Below are 22588 nucleotides of genomic sequence, written 5' to 3'. Positions count from 1 at the left end.
AACGTCCTGATGTCACAAGCCAGCACGCTCTTCTGGGCTGTGCGGTTGCTTCGACAAGCCCTAGAGAACATTCTGAGAAGCCACGACTTTAATGCAGGCGCCGAGAAACCAGCAAGGAGGACACACTGGGGTCACTTTGCTCAGAGCAGAGGAGAGACCGGGGCGTTATCTTTCCTTTCCAGCTCTCTAACTTCTGCCTAATATTCCCGTTCTGGCCACTTTACACAGGACCTCTGCTCCCGTGACTCCTGCCGGGGGCTCACACACCTGTGCTGGTGCTGGCAAGCACCTGGTGACTCCCGCCTCCGCTCTGGGGTAGGGGCCGCGGCAGAGGGAGGGGTGCCCCGAGCACTGGTGTCCCGGGGGGGGGCCCCCGGAGGTCCACGCCAGGAGGACCCTGCTCACTGTCCTCTCTCTCTCAGCAGCATCTGACATGAACTAGAGGCCTGGCACATATCAGCTCAAGGAAAGAATGCAGGTTCCGTGTTGCTAGATCTGCCAACTGTTCAAGGGAAGCCTGAGCTCTAGATTTTTTTTTAAAGATTTTTATTTATTCATTCATGAGAGACACACAGAAAGGCAGAGGCACAGGCAGAGGGAGAAGCAGGTTCCATGTGGGAAGCCCGATGTGGGACTCGATCCCAGGACCCCGGGATCATGCCCTGGGCCGCAACCACTGAGCCACCCACATGCCCTCGAAATCTGGATTCTTATGTAGAATTTATATATTGGCAGTCAACTCAAAAATATATATTTAAACACCATGTGATCTACATTAAACACATGTACCAGCTGGATCCTTGCTTGCTGACTTCAATCTCTGCTCTCCAGGAAACCTCCAGGGGCTGGAGCACGGACCGTGGGGTGACCCCCGATGCCCACGAGGGCCTGGTGGCCCAGCCTCTGCCGGCCTCTGATAGCGTATCTCCGGGCTCCAGGAGCACGGGCTTCTTTCCATTTCTCGAATGCATCTGGGTCTTTGCTGCTGCCCCATGAGGTCTGGCCCTTCTGGGGCAGCAGTGGAGGCTGTCCTGCCCTGCATCCCCACCCGTGCGTGGACACTGGCCTTGGCACCTGGCCTATGGGCTGTCTCATTCCCAGGCACTCCCCAGCACCTGCCTGCCTGCAGGGACCCCCGTGGGGCTGTCCATCCCCTGCCTCTCCATTCCTTGACTGCTTTGTCTCCAATGACCTTCTCCTTCCCTCTGTTCCAGCCACCTGACGCCACGGCCACACGGGAGATGGAATGTTCCATGCAGACCCCCTTCCTGGGCGGCCACAACCTCCGGTGCTTCTGCTCCATCACCTAGATGCTCCCACTACCCCTGCTCTGTAACCACATCGATGTCACTGTCTCCCTCACCTCCTATGTTCATTCTTTCCCTAATCCAACCATTCTCCATAGTTCAGACCTTAAACGATGGCCATCACCTGGCAAAACTCCAACCCTGGAGAAACCCGACTGCCTGCCTGTTTGGTGCCTGAGGAGCATCGCTAGAGCAATGCACACCGCAGATTCTTGCCAAATATTAGTCTTTTCCTCAAGCCTCCAACCCTCCTGGGACTCCCTGTGCCTCACCCTCCTTCATCCTTCTCCCTCCCCACCTGTGCCTGGCTCCAGCTTGCTTCCTCTATCTGGAACACACCTTGTCTCCTATCTGGTTTGGCCAACTGCTTGTTTGGATTCCACTCATCGGTTGAGTCCCTTCCTGCAGGAAGCCTCCAGACCCCTCTGCTCCCCGCCGTCCACCCTGCGCTCTGCTTCTCTGTGCTCAGAGCACCTCCTCTCCCATGATGGGGGCCGTCACCTGCTCCGTGACACTCTCCTAATTACTGTCCCTGTCCTGTGAGCTCCTTGAAGGCAACTGGGTCCCCCACTGCAAGAAGAATCCTGAAGCATTAACGGTTCCATAAACACGCTCTCCTGCGAGCGCACGATTTCCACCTGCGGGTCCCGGTTACGCCTCGACCAGGCCTCCTTCCCGCTCCCCAGGCACCCAGTTTCTGGGCGCCCTACTTTGGAAGGGCGGACTCCCTTCCGAAGGCTTCTCCTGACACCCCTGCCGGGAACCCACCCTCTTCCCTCGGAATGCTCAGGGTGCTGGATCCGAGGCCTGCTTCTGTGATTTCTTGTTTTCCTCTTTAATACTCTAAGTATTTGTGCCAGTTCCTTGCAGGTGGGCTCCCTAGCTCTAGCATCTCTATGCCTCGCAGTTGGCCTAGAACATTTTGGATGGGCACGTGGCAATGCGCTCAGAGACCCTTGCCGGGAGTGTCCTGTGGCTGCTCTAACGCATTAGCCCAAACGTGGTGACTTTAAATGACACGACTTTATTGTCTTATGTTTCTGGAGGCTGGACTCAGTGGGCTAAAGTCCAAACGTCTGCAGGGCTGGCTCCTTCTGGAGGCCCGAGGGGACACTCTGACTCTGTCCCCTTCCCAGCCTCTGGGGGCACCAGCAACCCCTGGCTCAGGGCTCCCCGGGTCTCTCCAGCCTCCACTTGGCTGCTGGTCTTTCCTAAAACCTCTGGGATTACTACGCTGGGCCCTCTCAGATAATCCGGGATCATCTCCCCACCTCAAGATCCTTAGCTTGATCACACCTGCCAAGTCCTCGCACCAAAACCCCCCACGGTTTCCAGGGCCTGGATCCCTGTCCCTGGGGGCCGAAGGCGGGGGGCAGAGGGGGCTCGACCACAGCAGTATTTCTTCTGTCCCAAATCACCGATGAGGAAGCCGAGCTTCGGGCCCCACGGCTGTCTTAATTCTGCCAAAAGAGCTGGAGGACCCGTTTCCTGTGGGACCAGGACACGGCAGGTGGCCTCCTGGGGGCGCACTGCTTAAAAAGGTCCCACACCCTGGTCCTGAAAAGCCGGCCCACGAAGACGTAGATGACGGGGTTCAGGCAGCTGTTGATGAAGGCGAAGAAGCTGGCGTACTGCAGGCCCAGGTCTTTGAAATTCTCCCAGAAGCAGCCGCGGACGACCTGCACCTGCGTCAGGAATTCCAGGAAGGCGAAGAAGTGGTAGGGGGTCCAGCACACCAGGAAGGCGGCCACGAAGGTGAGGATGAGCGCCGTGGTCCTGCCGTCGGGGGGCCCCCCGCACCGCGCCCCGCGCACCTCGGGCCGCCCGCGCAGGGAGGCCAGGATGTGGCAGTTGAAGAAGACGATGGCAGCCAGCGGCAGCAGGAACCCCAGCACGTTCAGCTCCACCATCCTCGCGACGTGCCAGGCCCCGGGCGGGTGCAGCAGGACGCAGGCGCTGTCGTTGTTCAGCTCGGGCACAGCTTCGATGGAGCGGAACAGGAAGGTGGGGACGCTCAGGAGGCTGCCCGCCACCCAGATGAGCACGCAGGTGGCCCGGGCCTGTCGCCGCCGCCGGGTGGCCATGGGGTGCACCAGCGCGCGGTAGCGGTCCCGGCTGATGGCCACCACCAGGAAGATGCTGATGAACAAATTGGCCTTGATGACTCCGTTGACGAGGCGGCAGAGGAGGCCCCCGAAGGGCCAGCGGAACTGGTTCGAGATGTTCGCCGCCCAGAAGGGCAAGCCCAGGACAAACACCAGGTCGGAGGCGGCCAGGTTGGCCAGGTACATTTCGGCCACGTTCAGACGCCGCCGGGGCCGGAGCAAGACCGCCAGCACCAGAAGGTTTCCCAGCAGCCCGCAGACACAGATGATGATGATGACTGATGGTAAGACTCTGTGCAGCAGGTCCCAGGCTTCTGGAGCATCGTCACAGGTCGTGGCGTTTGGAGGCGACAGCTGGCTCCGGTTCAGGGGCAGGAGCTCCAGGGGGGCCCGCGATGCCATCCACAGGGACCTGCATCGAACAGCACGCAGCGTGACACGGGAGGCAGCCAACTACGACCCGCCGGCCGCCTCCAGCCCGCTCCCAGTTCGGGAAAATAAGGTTTTATGGGCACACGGCCACACCTATTCATTTACATCTTGTCCAAGGCTGCTTTTGTGTCACAGCGGGCGGGAGTGGAGGGGCAGCGACAAACACTGTGTGGCTTGCGGAGCCGAAAAGATTTGCCATCCGTTCCCTTTGAGGATACGTTTGCCGACCCCTGGCATAAAGGACGAGTCGGGGGCTCTGAAAGCCGAGTCCAAATCCTGGGGCAACCACTTGGAGTGTGGGCCACTTAGACCCACTAACTCATTTTCCTTTTTGAAAGTGGGAGCTTGCGCCACCTTCAGCCTGGGGTGTGATCCTGGAGACCCGGGATCGAGTCCCCGTCGGGCTCCCTGCAGGGAGCCTGCTTCTCCCTCTGCCTGTGTCTCTGCCTCTCTCTCTCTCTCTCTGTGTGTGTGTGTCTCTCATGAATAAATAAGTAAGATCTTAAAAAAAAAAAAAGAATAAAAAAAGGAAGTGGGAGCTAATCCTATTCCTTGTGGGTTTGTGGTGAGGACTGGGGCTGGGATCCATGGCTTGTGTGCTGTGGTTGCCTGGTGTGGAGGAAGCGCTCAGTGGAAGGTGCTGATTAGTCTTATTAACAACCACACTATTATTGTTATCAGTCTTGGCAAACATGTCACGAGCACCCACTCTGTGCCGGCACTTGCCAGGTGCTAGAGAGACACCGGGACCCTGCCCCCACCCCGCAGGTGCTCACCGCCTGCCCAGAGGGGACGCAGACACGGAGACAGTGGCCGATGACCTAAGAAAGAGTCCAGAAGAGCTAGGAAGCGGTACAGCCAGCGGGGATGCCTGTCCCTTGGGGCCCGAGACCAGAAGGGGGGGACGGAGTGGGGGCACTGGTGAGAGGTTTCCAGAACAAGAGGGTTCACAAGCTGGGCTTGAAAAACACAAGTAGTGGGTATCCCTGGGTGGCTCGGCGGTTTGGCGCCGCCTTTGGCCCAGGGCGTGATCCTGGAGACCCAGGATCGAGTCCCACGTCGGGCTCCCTGCATGGAGCCTGCTTCTCCCTCTGCCTGTGTCTCTGTCCCTCTCTCTCTCTCTCTGATGAATAAATAAATAAAATCTTAAAAAAAAGAAAAACACAAGTAGTAAAAGAATAAGCAGCTCACGCTGATGAGATCATCACGGTCTCCAGGCACCATCTAAGACTGTCTTTCTTTCTTTTTTTTTTTTACCACCTAAGACTTTCACATTGAAATATTTTTTTCATGTAATTTTCTCAACAGCTCTGTGCGGGGAGGGGCATTGTCATCTCCACTGGACTGCTCAGAAAACCTCGCCGACACCCCGACCACTCACTCCTCTGCGGTCATACAGACTCGGACGGCCTGATACCAGGGCCCGGGTCTCCGTGTACTTGATTCTGCTGCGCATTTTGTCGCCACTTGGTAGACGAGGAAGCCAGGCTCGGAAGTTAACGACCTGTCCTGGGAGACCTCCATCCGAGCTGACCCTGAAGGCCACACTCCCAGCCACACAGCTGGCCTGCCTCCCACGAGCCCACTCGGAGTTTCTAGGGGAGGGGGATGTGGTGGGAAGGGAGTGGATCGTGCCTCCCAGCCCTCTGGAGCCCCATGGAAAGAAGGGACCACATCCTGGAGTTGGGGTTTGTGGGCACCTGCCAGCAAAGTGGGCCGCAGCCGGCTCAGGGGACCCACGTGGTTCCATTCACTCAGTGAGCAGCTGTCGGCACTGGGATTTCTGGAGCTTCCCACCTAAAAGTCTTACCCCCACCTGGATGACTTAATAAATGCAGAGTGCTTAAAATGGTTCCTGGCTTCTCATAAGCGCTCGATAAATGTTAACTCTTATTATCATTATTGTTATTACTTAGTGATGCCTGAGATTCCTTCAACGGGGCACGGCCGCACGGTATCTAACAGAAGATACCGTGTACGAGAGAACCAATCTCGGAAGAGCCTATTTGGCTGCGTGACCTTGGGTGATCACTTGGTGTCTCTGAGCCTGACATTCCGTATCTGAGGACACGATGACCTTCGGGTTTTGACACACACTGCGCCATTCACACCGAGGTATAATTCACCAGTTCCTCCATGCATTTATCTTCGGAGCTAGTATTTATTGAGCACCCACTGTGTACCTGGTGCTGTTCTAGGTATTTGGGACAGAGCCGTGAATCAAACTGGTGAAAACCCCATACCCTCAGGGGGCTTCTAGCCTAGTGGGAGGAGAGAGCCCACAACAATGGACATACTGAATAACTGTGTTAGCTGAGGAGTGGTGGCAGTGGGGATGGTAAGATGGGATCAGTTTCTAGATCTAGGCTGAAAGTAGTACCGCCATGATTTTCAATCGGATACAGGTTGTGAGAAAGGAAGGATTAGATGTTGCCAAGATTTTTGGCCTGAGCACCTGGAGACAGGAAGTTGCCATCAACTGAGACACAGACGTCACCGAGTGAAGATGGGGAAGGGTTTTTTTGAATGGGGGGGATCAGGAGTTCACTCTTGGACATGCCAAGGTTGAGATGTCTGTTGAACGTCAAGTGGGGATTTCCAAGGGGCTCCTAGATATTCAAGTTTGGTATTCAGTGGCGAGGTCTGACATAGTGATACGTAAACAGGAATTATGATTACCTAGATGGTGTTTAAAGCCACGAGACTGGATGAAATCACTCAGGGAGAGTGTAGACAGTGGGCAGGCCAGTTGGGAACACGGGGAATTATGGGTTGGGTGGCCGTGGAGTATCTGTGCATGTAGAGCTCTGACCCGGAGCGTGTGGAAGAGTCCGGAAATTCTTGCATTATCAATTCTTGCAGGGCATAAATCCACAAGTAAATATTTATTGGGTTATTAGGAAATACTTTTTTTCTCAAAAATTCTTTGTTAAGTAGGCTCCACACCCAACATGGGGCTGGAACTCACGACCCTGAGATCAAGAGTTGCATACTCTACCGACTGAGCCAGCCAGGTGCCCCATTCCCCGCAAATACTTTTAAATTTTGCAATATGCCCTTCTGGCAGTGATGAGCTAAAATAAAAATTGAAAGCTTAATGAAAATGTAAGTGGCGAGCTTCTGTTTCTCAAGGAAGTTGATGACAAATGCGCAAGTTGCGCAGTGATGTTTACATCGCTGTGGGGGCCGTAGCGATTTCACTGACCACAGGAATACCTAAGACACAAAAGCCACTTCAGCAGTTAGTAATTTTAAGAGATCTGCCCCGAGACACTGATCTCACCCATATGGCGGCAGAAAGATGCTGCTGTAGGTTGTTCTGGAAGCCCGGCTTTTCAGCTCCCACCAAGCAACTGCTCTGCAAATTAATCCAGCTCATTTTGGGTGCTAGTCTTTCTCCCGCACATACACCAGGGGAAGCGGTGGCTGATTCTGGGTCAGCTTCTAAGAACTCCACAGACAGGGAGTTCTGGGTGCCAGTTTGCTATCAAATCTGTAATCCTTCCACCAGAAAAATCAGTCCGTTCCAATCATCATCCAACGCATGGACTCAAAGCGAAGCTTCTGGAAGTTCAGTCCGGCTGAACGGAACAACAGATTTCCGGGGAATGCTATTTTAAATTCGGTTTAAATTGTTTCCATTGGAAATGGTGTTATATTTTTGTGATGGTAATGCAGATACAGATTTTACTGGGGCACAGCGTCATGGGAACAGCTAGGATCTTACTAAATAAAAGACCAATGAAGCAGAAATGTACTTAGAACAGGCCATGGTGCGCACACAGTTCATAATGCCACACAAATAAGTTTCAACGTTATACCAATTGAAAGGGAGATTATAGCTGACAAAATTTAGAAAATCTAAAGACACACACAGACACAGAGTTACCAAGCCACAAGCTTTTTATATTGAGGTCAACAGTGAATTTTAAAAAAACCTCCTGGGTGCCTGGGTGGCTCAGCTGGTTAAGCGTCTGCCTTCAGCTCGGGTCATGATCTTGGGGTCTTGGGATCAAGTCCTGTATGGGGGTTCCCTGCTCAGTGGGGAGTCTGCTTCTCCCTCTCCTCTGCCTGCTATTCCCTCTGCTTGTGCTTTCTCTCTCTGTCAAATAAATAAACAAATTTTTTAAAAAAACAAACAAAAAACTTCAGCACGTATTTCTTTTCTTTGCTGCCTGTCACCAGTTTTACAACTAATCCTAAATGCCTGAAAATATTACTAAGCTATTTGTTGAAGCAGAGCTCTGTTTTTGAATTTTGTTCCAAAGCAATTGGAAATCTTTTTTTTTTTTTTTTTTTTTGGAAATCTTTAATCAAGATATTCAAAGAACAGAGCGCCGAAACATCTGCATTTGCATGTCTAGCAGATTGTAATTCTAGAGAACGAAGCTATTATGCAGAAAATAAAGAAATCTGTTGGGAAAGGGAAGAAATGATTAAATCAAAGAATAAGAGCTCCGTGGCTCACAAGACCTAACCTTGAAATTCTGTAGTGAGCTTTAGAATACCTCAGTTTATGGGAAGAATCTTTTCAATGGGATAAATTCATATGCTGCACAGAAATGCGATGAAATTGAGAAAAATCTATGATTCACAGCATCTAAGTTTGACACGGTGTTAACAAATTTTAAGTAACTACGACTTATTTGTAGAGTTGAATCTTGTAAAAATATTTGTTGAAAAAAGGCATGAAAGCACCACCTTTGAAAATATCTGGGCTAAAATGTTTACATCATTTTATATGCAAAGACTTGGACTTGAGAATAGTCCCCCATTTTTTCAGAACTTGCTCGGAGTGTATTAGGCACCTGAGCACCTGTCCCAGACACATTTTCTTAATTAAATATGTTCTAGTCTAAGAGAAGGGTCAACTGAAGGTGCTAATTTCAATTTATCAACTGTAAAATTGAAAGGGAAAATTCAGCAGTTACACGGGACAATTAAAAACAGGCCCCGCGGAAAGAAAAATTCTTTCTCCAAGAAAATGCCAAGGACATAACTGAGTCAGGCACAGATTACAAAGCACGTGGATATGTACCCAAACCAGTTTATTTCACTTATGTTCTTTTTTCAATGTTCAGCTCGGTAACACAAAAACTGTATTATTTTGCCTTAATGTATGTAAGTGTATATGTGTACTTAAAGTCGTAGCTTTTTGAAAACAATTTTTAAAAAAGATTTTATTTATTTATTCATGAGACACAGAGAGAGAGGCAGAGACACAGGCAGAGGGAGAAGCAGGCTCCATGCAGGAGCCCGATGGGGGACTCGATCCCAGGACTCCGGGATCACACCATGAGCCAAAGGCAGATGCTCAACCACTGAGCCCCCCTGGCCTCCCTGAAAACAATTTTTTAACTAGAGCTACTTCACTATGACTCCATCACTATACTATGGCCACTCTGTTGGTGTGTGTACATAGAGTTAATAAATACACCATTTTTTTGGAAAACAGCTTTGGACGAGAACTGCTTTATCTCTCCACCGCTAAAATATGGTCAGTTGGTTTAAAGCTACCTGGTTTGTGGGCATTCATTTCAGCAGCCGCAGGTAGCAGGTGCACCCAGTAAACCTGATCTCGGATGCATGGGGAGGGGGGGGCCAGCACTCTGCTGTACTGCATACCTGTCTGCAGAGCCGCGTCCTGAGACCGAGGGGGCCTCACGCCAGGCCTTCCTGTGCCCTTCTCTGCACATGCTGACCAAGTTCTAGCCACCAAGGAAAAGCCGCACGTTAGCTTTGTCTCGGCCCCTGTCCTTCCCGATGCCGGGGCTGGAGGGACACCTGGATGCCCAGGTCTGAGCTTTCAGCATCGGACCACATCTGTCATCTGCGGAGGTTCCGAGACTCCACTGGGCTCCCGGACATTTGATCCTGACAACTGGCTGCAGGAGCAGTCATGGAGCCGTGCCCGTGGTACAGATGAACAAACTGAGGCAAAGATACGACACTGGGCCCTTTGAAGACAGAGGAAGGGGCCATGAGCCAAGAGGCACAGCAGCCTCCAGACGGGGGTAGAAAGCAAGGAATGGATTCTCCTCTGGAGCCCCCAGAAGGAACACAGCCCTGCGGACACCCTGATTTTAGCCTGGTGGGATTGATTTTGGACATTTGACTTCTGTCGTACAACTGTACAACAGTAAAATTGTGTTGGTAGATTTGTGCTTATTTATTAAGCGGTCATAGGAACCTCATCCAGGGGGCCAGGCTTCACCCTACCCAGAAAATCGGGGACTGCTTCCCAAGCCACCCAGAGAGACCTCTGACTTTAGCTCCAATCTGATTGGTTCAGCACACACAGGCCTCCATCCCACAGCGTGGGTCTGCTCAAGCAGGGCTTATTTGTTTATTTTTTTAAAAAGATTTACTTATTTATTTGAGAGCACAAGCGGGAGGGGCAGAGGGCAGAGGGAGAGAGAGAATCTCACAGGCGGGGCTCAATCTCACGACCCTGAGATCACGACCACAACCTCAGCCAGGAGTCAGAGGCTAAACCAACTGCACCACCCAGGCTCGCCCCAAGCTGGGCTTATTTTTAAAGGGGTTGCCTTTACCAGCCACTGTCTGCGTTTATATAAAATTGAACAGAAAGGAGAAGCCTTCCTTCACCAGTTCTTTGTTTTAGCTCTGATACGTGCCCGGTACATAGCAGGTGCTCAATAAACAGCACTATTGAAATTTTTAGTAATACTTGATCTCATTTATTAAAAACTCAGAGGCGACATCGGGCAGGTCTACTAGAGAAGGTGAGTCTGTAATTTCCATGTGATATTTTCTGAGTTCTGCGCGTTGTACCATTGGCAGTGCTATGTTAAAACTTCCTTCAACAAGAAGAGCTTCTTCGAATTCATTCCAATTCCGACAGTGAGGTGATGATAAAAGCATTTGAAATACAGACACAGAGACAAAAGAATCTCAACTCAGTCCAATCATAAGAAGCTGTTGTCAAGCCACAAATAACCCAACTGGTTATTGACCTTCTGAAATCTTGTAAGGCATCTTGGGGAGATCAGTCTGTTATATATAAGATTTTATTCATTTATTTATGAGAGACCCAGAGAGGCAGAGACATAAGCAGAGGGAGAAGCAGGCTTCATGTGGGGAGCCCAATGTGGGACTCGATCCCAGGACCCCAGGATCATGACCTGAGCCACCTGGGTGCCCCAGTCTGGTTTTTTAAAATCAGAATCAGAATTTGTAGATGGAAACTGGTTAGAGTCCACATGGAGCCCATGAGAGACTGTATCAGCCTCTACATGTCTCTTACAGCCTTGATATAAAGAGAGAGCTTCTGGAAACTTCACAGGCTAGTCTAGACACTTTCCTCCTTTTCTTCTGGGAAAACAAGTAAACCCCAAAGCAGGCACGGAAATATAGTCTCTTAAACTGATTGAGAATTCTGTTTCAGAAAAAACATGCACTTAAAGAAAACTGAAAAGTCTGCCAATAGTTAGCTGTGAAAGGGAGCTTTGTTTGTTTTTTCTAAGAGATGTGAATCTCCTCTCATATCTCACTCTCACAAGAGGAAAAAAAAAAGGATGATCGTATACTTACGTGGGACGGTAAAGAGCTCACAACCTCAGAGGGTTTTCGGATGGCGAGAGCGGCCTTCGGAGGTGTGTTCTGCGCTGGGCAGCCCCGTGCAAATGCTGTGGCCCTGGATTACACAACCGCCTCTCCGATGAGGTCACTGGGGGGATTGCCGAAAAAGTGAGTCTTCCGATGGAAGAAGCAAGATGGGGTTTAAAATGCTCTGCATTTTGGGGCTGGCGAGAGATTATTCACCTCCCAACCCCCTTCCTTACTTTGGTGACATCTCCAGAGGCCCGCGACTCTGCCCAAGAACCAGATGTTGGCCAACATGTGCTTAAAATGCATTCCACTTCCTTCTGAGGCCCCAGGAGCCTCCGAGGACATTGAATGATGACAGCCCCATTTGCCACGGGGTCCCCATGCCTAAGATTTTGCAGTAGCTTTCATGGGAGCTGGCTGAAATGCCTCTCTTAGAGTCTTGGCACTGAAGGGTCCATGGCCAACAATCCATCAGCATGGACCCCGACTAAATAAACAGTGAGCTAGGAAAAATTTGACTCATGCAATGTCCAGAGTTGAGTAAGATTAGATGCACTTTTCCTAATCTTCCCTGGAAGTGCCAAAGCCCATTATTCAATGTTCATCTGCAAATATCAAGTTGAACTACTCAAGACCTTGTGTTCAGACAGAAATTTCTAGCTTGCTCAGAGAGTCAAGCCTCAAGATCCTTTACCTGAAATGCTCCTTATCCTCCCTCTTAGAAAGTTAAGGGTTTCAAACTCCCTCCCTAGATGCAGGAGAACGCATCCAGGCCAGGGCTTGAATTCTGGTTTCTGGAAAGGTGATCCCCAAATCTCAAGGCCTCAGCCCTCCCCACACCTTCGTCTGCCCCTTGGATGCTCCAGGTCCCCTCTGGACGTCACCTTGAACCCAACATGTCTGGATCAGACAACGTCCCCTTTGGCTTCAGAATCTGGTCTTCTCTATTTCCTCTCTCTGTATGGACACCTTGGTGAGGACAACCTGCATTTTAGAATTTTCTAGCAATTTTCTCCTGTCGCTAGACATATTAAAACTGTGGGAGCAGAAAAGAAGACTCCAAGACTCAGTAGCTCATGAGTGTTTTAAGGAAAGGAACTAGAATTTGTCTTTGGGAAGGTTCCTTTCCCATCAGGGGAGAGCTGAGAAATTTTTAGTAAACACAGGTGTTAGGTGTCAGGCATGGTTTGGGGTAGATTTTTTTTTTTTAAGATTTTATTTATTTATTCATGAGAGACACAGAGAGAGGCAGAGACACAGGCAGAGGGAGAAGCAGGCCCCCTGGGGGGAGCCCAATGCGGGACTCGATCCCAGGACCCTGGGGTCACTCCCTGAGCTGAAGGCAGACGCTCAACTGCTGAGCCATCCAGGCGCCCCCGGGGTAGTTGTTCATCAGAGAGAGGCTCCAAGTCTCAGTCCTTCCTAATTAGTAATGAAGACTGGGGTCTCGCCAGAGGAAACCGTTTCCAGAAAGCAGCTTTTCTCCCTTCCATGTGAGTTTAGACTTGGACTGCTTCTCACGAGTATCTGTTCTTATGGGATCCCTTCCTGCCCAGGCCCTGAGACCAGTTCTGGGGGGATGCTGGGGGAGGTGGGGTCTGCGGGTCTGATCCTGGCCCAGCTCACAGGGGGTGGGGGACGGCCCGCTTGCCATGGGCTGGCCGAGGGAGCTGGGTTGCATGGGAGATGACCCCATGGCAGCCTTGCCAAAGCCGTGGGGCCCCACCCGTGGGTGAGATGGAAAGTTCTTTGAAGAAAATGAATGTTCCCACTGTTGCTCACTTGGGGTGGGAAATGGGAAGCAGGCCTTGGTTCCAGGGAGGAAGGAGTCTCTCTCTGCTTCTAGGGCTGTGGGGAGACAAGGCCTGAATTCTGTGGGGGAGGGGCATTGAGGACAGGATGAGGGAATCCCAAGTCTGTGGGGGGAGGGGGCCTGAATTTTGGGGGCTGAGGGCAGGATGATGGAACCCCACATCTAGGGGGAGACTGGGAGTGGAATGAGGGTCCTCTGGGTCCCCAGGCATGTGGGGGCGTGTGTAGGGAGAACAGGGCAGCAAAGAGGCATGAAAGGCAGCTGGCAGCGACCCCAGGACTGGCATCTACAAACAGAGGACAGCCTGTCAGCCCGGTGGGACAGGTCAGCCTTCCGTGGGGTTGTCCCCGAGACTAATGCCGGGGCCTCTGGGCAGCTGGGTCTCTGAGCTGCGGGTGGGCTCTGTCTCTGCTCATGCCGTTCAGGGAAGGTGGGCTGGAGTCTGAGGGGTTGGGGACACGCGGGCCACAGTCCCCACCGTGATGTACACAGTTCTGCAGTCTCTAAACCCCGGAGCCACGCTGTGTCCTCTCCTAGTCACGTCCAGCAGGTTCTGTAGAGGCAACGTCTGGACTCCGAGCACCTTCAGGGCTCTTGCTCAGGCCCCACAATTACACGAACTGTCCCTACTATTAATTTTGCTCATAGACACAGGAAAAAAACAGGCGCCCTGTGGCCCGAACTGAGGGCCCAGCTAGCGCGCCCACCGCTCTGCCCAGGCCTCCCTTCCTGTCGTAGCTGCCAGACACTCATGCAGCAGACACGTCTACGACAAAGAACTCCGCACAAACCTCCTTGCTTTCTGGTTCTTGTCCTTCCGCCTTTGCTTGTGCTAGATTAATATTCCAGAACGCCGGGTTTTGCCATTTCACAGGACAACACCCAGCGCCTCCACAGTCCTGCTGTAGCACCACCCAGAGCCACCCACCACCCACCACCCAGAGCCACCCACCACCCTGGGTCTTCAGTTCCGGCTGAGGGGCGGCTCTCCGGCTCCTAATGCACCTGGACTTGTCTTCCTGTGAGCATTTGCTGGAAACAGCCTCCCCTCCCCTCCCTTTCTGCTTAACGCCCCTCCATCCTTCAAGGCCCGTTGTGACCCTTTGCGCCTGTGAGAGCGCAGGACTGAGTGCTCATCGTCCTATCCTGCGAATATGAGCGGAGCCCCTCATGGTGCTGGGTGAGTGCTGGGTGCCAGCGGGCAGAGAAGAAGCCTCGGTGTCCCCCTGGGACTGCTCATGTCCTGGTGGACCCGGCAGGGGATCAAGCCAGCGTTTGCAGCCAGGTGTGCAAATGCCACTGTGCAAGAGCACCCAGTGTGCTGCACGAGGTGGGCCTGGAACAGATGGGGCCAGAGTAAGGTGTCAAGATGGAAGGGGGCGGTAAAAACCAAATCCTAAGCTTTGTAGATTTAACAAATAGCAAACACCTGGACATGGACAGGGTGACGATTGCCGGCTTGAGCGTGTCCCGGACATTCAGGCAGCTATACGCACGGCCCTGGCCTGAACTGATGGCCGTTTAAAAGTGAAGGGCTCGGGGCGCCTGGGTGGCTCAGACAGTTGAGCATCTGCCTTTGGTTCAGGTCATGATCCCAGAGCCCTGGGGTCGAGCCCCAAGTTGGGTTTGCTGCTGAGTGGGGAGCCTGCTTCTCCCTCCTCTCTCCACTCGTTCTCTCTCATATCTCTGTCTCCGTGTTTGCCTTGCTGTCTCACCTGGACAGGGGCTCTCAGCAGACCTCCTTGGAGGGGAGTCAGGAGAATCCCGTGAGCTAACACGGCTGCTGCACACTGGCGTTCTGGAAACCTCTCCAGGGATACCACTTGGAAAGGACCTGTGACCAGGGATGCTCAGCCACCTTCCTCTGTGTTCTAGAGCCTAAGTCTGACCACGTCGTGTCTCTGCTGGAAACCCTCCACTGCCCCCGTCTCGGCCACAGGAGAACACTGACTTGACCGTGACACACCCTGCTGCCTTCTGAGTGTCTTCATGGTCCCCACCTGCTCATCCATTGGCTCTCCTGGCCTCCTTGCTCTGTTTTGAACATGCCACATCCTCTCCCACCTCAGGACCTTTGCACTGGCCATTCCCTGCAATAGCCTCGCCTCCCCTCGCCCAGCCTCATCATTGGTCAGAACCGATATCATCACCTGGATACATGGTTTAGTTTTTACTTCCTGTCTCTCCCAGGAGGGCACGAGCTCCCCCAGGCAAGGGGTTTATCTCTTTTGATAACAGTCTTATTCCAAACTCCTACCACAGAGTTCACATGCTCAACAAATATTTGCTGAATGAATTCATAACCCTATTTATTTATATATCAGAATATCAATAGTTTGTCTCTATGTCAACACATAGTCCTGAAGCCCTTGAGGGTACTGGGTCCCTTGTGGGTGCTGGGAAGATAGAGATGAACAAAGCCCATTTCCCGTCCCCTCATGAGGCTCTGGGCCCATCTGAGGACAAAGACATATGGTGACTATACGCTGTGGAATGCAGAGTGGCAGTGAAGAGTCAGGGGTCTGTCCGAGTGTGAAGACTTAAAGAATTTAATTGTGCTTGTGACCGAGTCTGGGAAGAATCATGGCAGAGGGCTATCTGAGCTGGGTTTTGAGAGATGAATAGGAGTTTGGAAGGCAGGCAAGCTGAGAAAGGCATTGTAGGGGGAAGGCTCAGCATGCATAAGTGCACAGACGTGTCTGCGGCAGGCTAGCTTGGAACTTGGAGTGGGAAAGCCCAGGCCCAAGCCTCAGAAAGCATTTACTCATTCTCTCTGAGTACGACTCAGCCCCTACCCGTGGGCAGGCCCAATGCGGGTTTGCCCCCCAACACTCTTGTTTTGTTGCAGCAAAGAGAATGAAACAGTTCCAATCAGAATGAGGAGTTCTCTGAGAGCACAGACACCCTCTTCCCCCACCTAGCCCCGTTGAGGGGGGAGAGCTGCAGGACCCTGGCCGGCCTGGGAAGCCTCTGACCCAGTTTCTTTCATCTGGGAGTGAACGTGCCTTGCCTACTTTGTGAGCTGTTGTGAAGATCAAATAGATCCATGGAAAATATCGATATTGGGCCATATGGATGCTCACAGGGAAGACAGAGGTGTGTATGTATTTTCCCAGTTTTATGATCTTTCTCTGGGTTATCTGGCAGAAACTGCCCATGTGGAAAAACCTCTTCGATCGTTTTCCAATCAACCCAGATGCCTAAAGGGCCCATGTGTACGGCCAAAAATGGGGGCATGAAATCAAATCAGTTTTCCTGGGGAACCTGTAGTGCTCATATGTCTTTAAGACAGACGGGCTTGATGCTGTAGGCACGTGTCTTTCACATAAATCATGCCTGTCCTCTGATCGGAAATGTTTCCGTGTCCTGGTACCAGGGAACTGATGTGCTGAAGGTGACTTTCACCTCTTCTTGAAGACTTGGGGTCACCCTTCCTTTTTCTCTTTGAAAGATTTTATCCATTTATTCATGAGAGACAGAGAGAGAGAGAGAGAGAGAGACAGAGACACAGGCAGAGGGAGAAGCAGGCTTCCCCGCAAGGAGCCCAGTGCAGAACTCGATCCCAGGAACTCCGGGATCACGCCCTGAGCTGAAGGCAGATGCTCAACCACCGAGCCATCCAGGTGCCCCTTGGGGCCACCCTTGACTGTCTCAGTCCTCATGATGGCTACACACATGCGACAGAGACATAGAAGTTCAAAATCCATGTGAAAGACCTAAATGGGGCTTTCTACTGGGCAGTGGGATCAGAGACGATGCCTCAGAAGACAGCTAACATTTGAGACTTGTTGGTATAGATGTGTCTTAGAGCTCTCCAGAGAAACTGAACCAATAGAATTTCTACCTATTTCTATCTATCTATCTATCTATCTATCTATCTATCTATCTATCATCTATCATCATCATCATTTATCATCTCCATCGATCAATCGATCATCTATCATCTATCATCATTATCTATCATCTATCTATCATTTATCTATCATCTATCATCATCTATCATCTATCTTCTATCTATCATCTATCAGCATCATCTATTGATCGATCGATCGATCATCTATCATCTATTTATCATCATCGTCTATCATCTGTCATCTATCTATCGATCATCCATCTATCATCTATCTTCATCATCATCTACCTATCATCTATCTATCTATCTTCATCACCATCATCATCTATCAAAATATTTATTTTAAGAAGTTAGTTCATGTGCTTACAGGGGCTGCCTCGTCAAAATCCATAGGACAGACCAGAGGACTAGAAACTCAAGCAGGAGCTCGTACTGCAGTCTTGAGACAGAATTTCTGCTCTGGAAGCCTCAGTTTTTGTTCTTAAGGCCTTCAACTGCTCAGACAAGGCCCACCGACATTGTAGAAGGCCATCTCCTTTACTTAAAGTAGACTTATGGTGGATGTTCATCACATGTACAAGAGACCTTTGCAGCAACAACCCAGATTCATGTCTGAATAACTAAGCGGGTGCTGGAGCCCAGCCCTGCTGACAGGTAAGACCTCCCCCCACATTACGGATGGCATTTAGAGCCATGATCCTGACTGGGACTAGTAAGGGGGCCCATGTAGAGAGATGGGAGGAGGGCTTAGAGTTGTAGCATGAGGAGCTCTAACATTTAAACAGCAGGTGAAGAAGGAGATGTGGGGCAAGGACAGTAGGAAAAGCAGTCATTGGAAGACCGGTTCTGTGCCATCAAGTCTGGGAGCCCTGGCTTAGACCAAGCAGAGAGGAGAGTTCCTCTTTCCTGCAAGACTTCTCAGGATCTCTCTCTCTCTCTCTTTTTTTTTTTTTTTTTAATATTTTTACTTATTTACTCACAAGAGACACAGAGAGAAGGCAGAGACATAGGCAGAAGAAATAGAGAGCGGCAGAAGAAGAGAAGGCAGAGAAGTAGGCTCCCTGTGGGGAGCCCAATGTAAGACTCGATCCCAGGACCTGGGGATCACGCCCTGAGCTGAAGGCAGATACTCAACCGCTGAGCCCCCCAGGTGTCTCTCTCAGGACCTTTAATACAGATCCATGCAATGGGAAGCCTCATGAGGAAGGTGAAGAAGTTGCAATTCTCAAACTTTTTTGACCAATCAGGAGCTAGGTTTTGGTTTTGGGTTTGGGTTTATTTTTCTTGTTTTGTTTTGTTTTGTTTTGTTTGAGAAACTTTGGGGAAAATCTGCAAAAGTAAATAATGGCATGGAAATAGCTTCCTGATTAGAAGGTGAGCCCTATCATTCTAGGAGAAACTGGTATTAGAACTGAATTGAAGAGAAAGAATTCGGGCAGCGGATGGAGTGGGGGCGCCGAGGGGAGACAACCAGTTGTCACAGTGACCAGAGCTCTTCTTCCTGGTGGACCCTGAGGATGGGGATCAGACTGCCCCAAAAAGCCAATCAGCAGTCAGGAGTCTAGGGTCTCCCTCCTTTGGCTTCCTCCAGGTGGACAGGGGCTTTGGGGAAAAGTCTGATTCAGAAGCAAGGCCTGGGTCTTTGGGTCTGATCTGGAATTCAGGGCAGGCTGGGTTGGGCCTCAGGGTTTGAATCCTGCCTCCATCACTGTCCAGCCAGGCGCCCCTCGGACTAGTTTCTAGGCCACCTTCTGAAGCCTCAGTTTCTTGGTCTGTGAGGTGGGCCCTTTCTCAGGGTGTGGGTTCAGGTGAGCCACCTTGGTGACGCAGCTGGCCTTTGCTCAGCCACCAGTGGGAGCTGTCCTGGCCCATGGCTTTGCTCTTGCACAAGGAGAGGTTACGTAAGCCGGCCTCCGTCTTGGCCAGGACCCCAGAGAGTAAACAGGCAGACAGACATGACTGGCCCACAGGGTGGGCTCTGAAGGTGACTCAGCGTGGAGGGGGCGTCCAGAGGAGCCGCGGAGCCCTGTCATGGGTCATCTTGTGGGATTGTCCAAAAACAACCTCTCACCAGTGTGGGCTTGGTGGCCCAGCTGCCCGGAAGCTGGGAGCCAGGACCTGGGGCCTCTCCTTTGCCTGGCCTGAGATGCCCCGAATCAGCCTGCTTTTGGGCCCCAGGGAAGGAAGAGGAGAACAGAGCAGTCCTGGTTCTGGGTCAGGAGACTGAGGACTGGGGTGTTTAAGCCCAGCACCAGCAGATCTGTGGTGCACACCCTCTGGCGGTCTGGGTTGGCCCTTGACATCTTGGGATCTTGGGAAAAGCCTCAGGATCCTCCTTTTGAAAAATTCTCTAAACTTCTGTATGATGGTACATCCTGTCTTTCTTTCTTTCTTTCTTTCTTTCTTTCTTTCTTTCTTTCTTTCTTTCTTTCTTTCTTTCTTTCTTTCTTTTTAGATTTTTAAAATTTATTTATTCATGAGGGACAGAGATAGAGAGAGAGAGAGAGAGAGAGAGGCAGAGACACAGGCAGAGGGAGAAGCAGGCTCCATGCAGGGAGCCCGACGTGGGACTTGATCCCGGGTCTCCAGGATCACACCCTGGGCTAAAGGTGGAGCTAAACCACTGGGCCACCCGGGCTGCCCTCTTTAGGAAACTTCTGTCACCAACTAGCATCGCCAGGCCTCAGGAGACCTGAAGAAAGCATGTGGTTGACTCCTGCATTGCTGGGGACGGGGGTCTGTGTGGACCATGACGGGCAAGGGTGAGGGAGCACACCCTCAGAACTCTTTTTTTTTTAAATTAAAAAAAAATTTCTTTATTTATTCATGAGAGATGCAGAGAGAGAGAGAGAGAGAGAGAGAGAGAGAGAGACAGGTAGAGGGAGAAGCAGGCTCCACGCAGGGAGCCTGATGCAGGACTCGATCCCAGGACTCCAGGACCACGTCCTGGGCCGAAGGCAGGTGCTAAACCGCTGAGCCACCCAGGGATCCCCACCCTCAGAACTCTTAAAACACCCCTATCCATCAACTTGGGCTGCCGCAGCAGAGCACCACAGACAAGGTAACTTAAAATCATGGAAATTTATTCTTTCCCAGTACAGGAGGCCAGAAGTTTAAGGCCGTGGTATCAGCAGGGTTGGGTCCTCCTGGTGGGTCTGAGGGAGAGTCTCTTCTGTGCCTCTTTCCTGGCTCCTGGCAGTTCCAGGGAATTGGTGTTCCCTGGCTTGTGGAAGCATCACTCCAAACTCTGTCTTCATCCCCTTATGGCCTCTGTGTCTCTGTGCGTCTCTCCTCTTCTTAGGAGGACCCCACTCATTGGACACAGGGCCCACCGTAATCCAGTGTGAACATTATCCTAACGTAATGACTTCTGTGAAGACCTAGTCCCAGGAAAGATCTTGTTCTGAGGTCCCGTGTGGATAGGAGTTTGAGGGGGGAGGGAACCTATTTAGCCCACGAGAACACTTTGATCTGTCTTGCTCCTCACAGCACCTGGATCCTCATTTTATAGGCGAGAAAACAGAAACTCGGAGAACTTAACTGACTTCGTCCAAATTCCCACAGCCCAGAGTGGCAGAGCTGGGATGTGAACCAGGATCCTGGCTCCAAGCCCAGGGCAGTCCCTGTCATGTTATGAGGCCCTTTATGGTTTACGGAGCCCCCTTATCAGAGTCATTAGCTCTGGGTGAGATAGGCGTTCTTCTTGTGTTATCTGCTCATTTTACAGATGAGGAAATGGAGGCCAAAGGCCATGGGGGAGGCTGGGAATGAGCAGAGTGGTTTGCTGAGATCACACAGTGAGCAAGTGGCATGAGAGGGACTCAGCCTTGGCCTCCAGAGTCCTTCCCCGACAATGAAATATTATATCTCAGCGTAAGCCTGATGAAAGGAGCAGCCACAAGAGGCACACGGTGTAGGATTCCATCCATATGAAGTGTCCAGAAGATGCAAGTCTGGAGACAGAAAGGTTAGTGGCTCCCAAGGCTGCAGGGAGGGTGAGATGGGGGATTTCACTTTGCAGTGATGAGTGTGTTCTGGAATCAGAGAACCCTGGCCATCGCACAATGCTGGGAATGTAGTAAAAGCCACTGGAATGGGTGAGTTGTCTGCATGTGAATCCTACCTCAGTAAAGCTGCTGTGGAGAATATCTCGGGGTGAGGTGTCAGCCACCAGCCCCCGGGGAGGCGGTTCTGCAGGAGACAAGGACTCACGAGGCCGATAAGATGCAAAGTCTGTTTACGAGGGCAGACACGGCCCCAGCGCTGGCTCAGAAGCTCTTCACCCAGGGAGGCACCTTGAGGGCTTTCCCAGGGACAAGATTCCTAACCCCTGTCAAGGCCCGAGCACGCCGAGGCCTGGTGGGCTTCCAGAACCCCCTCCTGAGGAACTGTGTGGCCTTCCTTCTCTGGGTCTCAGTTCCACATCAGAGGCTGGTGACAACACAAGCACCTGCCTCCCTGAGTGGTCCTGAGGATTAAGTCTGAAACGGGGTCAGCAGAGAGTGGGACATGTTATCATGGGGTCATCCGACCTCAGCCAAAAACCAAACAGCAGACCATCAGGCTCCAGCTAGTGCCATTGCCCCACGGTGACCTCCTTGCTCAGCCTTGACCCCTATCTTCCCCATGGCCTGGCGAGAGGTCAGAACTAGGTGAGGCTCCCTAATGGGCTCAGGAGCTGAGTGACAAGGAGACAGCGGAGCACAGTCCTTGGGGCTGCAAATCCAGGCTTCACCTTCCAAATCACGAAGACTGCGTTAGCGGCTTCCTAAATCCATGGTAGCCACCATCACTAGCACTCGGTCCCACCGGCTCACTGGCAATCATTTTGCACCTCTGCACCAGGTCCTCACCCACTCGGCCCTGGGGAGGATTCAGGGGGTGAGCAGCCCACCTGGGCTTCTCCCCATCATGCCAGCTTGCTGGGGCCACGGAGAGTTGGGAGGGGAGAGGCCGCTCAGGTTGCCTGGCTGGGTGGGGGGAGCTGGAAGAGAGGCTCTGCTAGCCTGTTTCCACCTGCCAAGAGGCCTTCTCCCCGTTCCAGCCAGTTGGCTTCCTCTGGTGTGCAGACTTCCTTGAGTCAGGCTCCTATCTGGGAACAAAGTCCCTTGGGTGAGTGAGCTCCCTCAGGCAACTGTGGGCCACTTTCCCCAAGCTGAGAGCTGCTGGGGAGGGGTGCAGTCTCAGTGGGAAGGGTAGGCACTGGAGGGACTGGAAAATGTGCCAGACTCTGTCCAGCTGTGGACACTAGGATCAGAGGGTAAAGAATGAGCCAGGAGGTAGAGAGGGGGAAAGAAACAAGGCAGAGCCAGCTCATGAGGGGTCTTGCAGACCACATTATGGATGTGGAACTTTATCCCAAGAGTGGTGGGACACTATTGCAGGATTTCTCATTAGAGACTGTGTTTCATCACCACCCCCCCCCCCCCCACCAATCTCTCTCACGGTCATCATTATCATCATGGAGGCTCACACGTGTCCAGAGCACTGTGCTAAACACTTTCTA

At 51.8% G+C, this 22588-nt stretch overlaps 1 protein-coding gene across 1 annotated transcript; it reads right to left on the bottom strand.

Moving 5' to 3' along the window:
• Positions 1-2761: 2761 nt before the first annotated feature.
• On the bottom strand, positions 2762-3814 carry BDKRB1 (bradykinin receptor B1). The gene is given in 1 exon segment (NM_001014284.1): positions 2762-3814. A coding segment is annotated over 1 exon segment (1053 nt).
• Positions 3815-22588: the final 18774 nt, after the last annotated feature.

Source organism: Canis lupus, chromosome 8, assembly GCF_011100685.1.
Source record: "Canis lupus familiaris isolate Mischka breed German Shepherd chromosome 8, alternate assembly UU_Cfam_GSD_1.0, whole genome shotgun sequence".
In the NCBI taxonomy this organism is placed as follows: Eukaryota; Metazoa; Chordata; class Mammalia; order Carnivora; family Canidae; genus Canis; species Canis lupus.
This window is presented reverse-complemented; position numbering and strand designations above follow the sequence as displayed.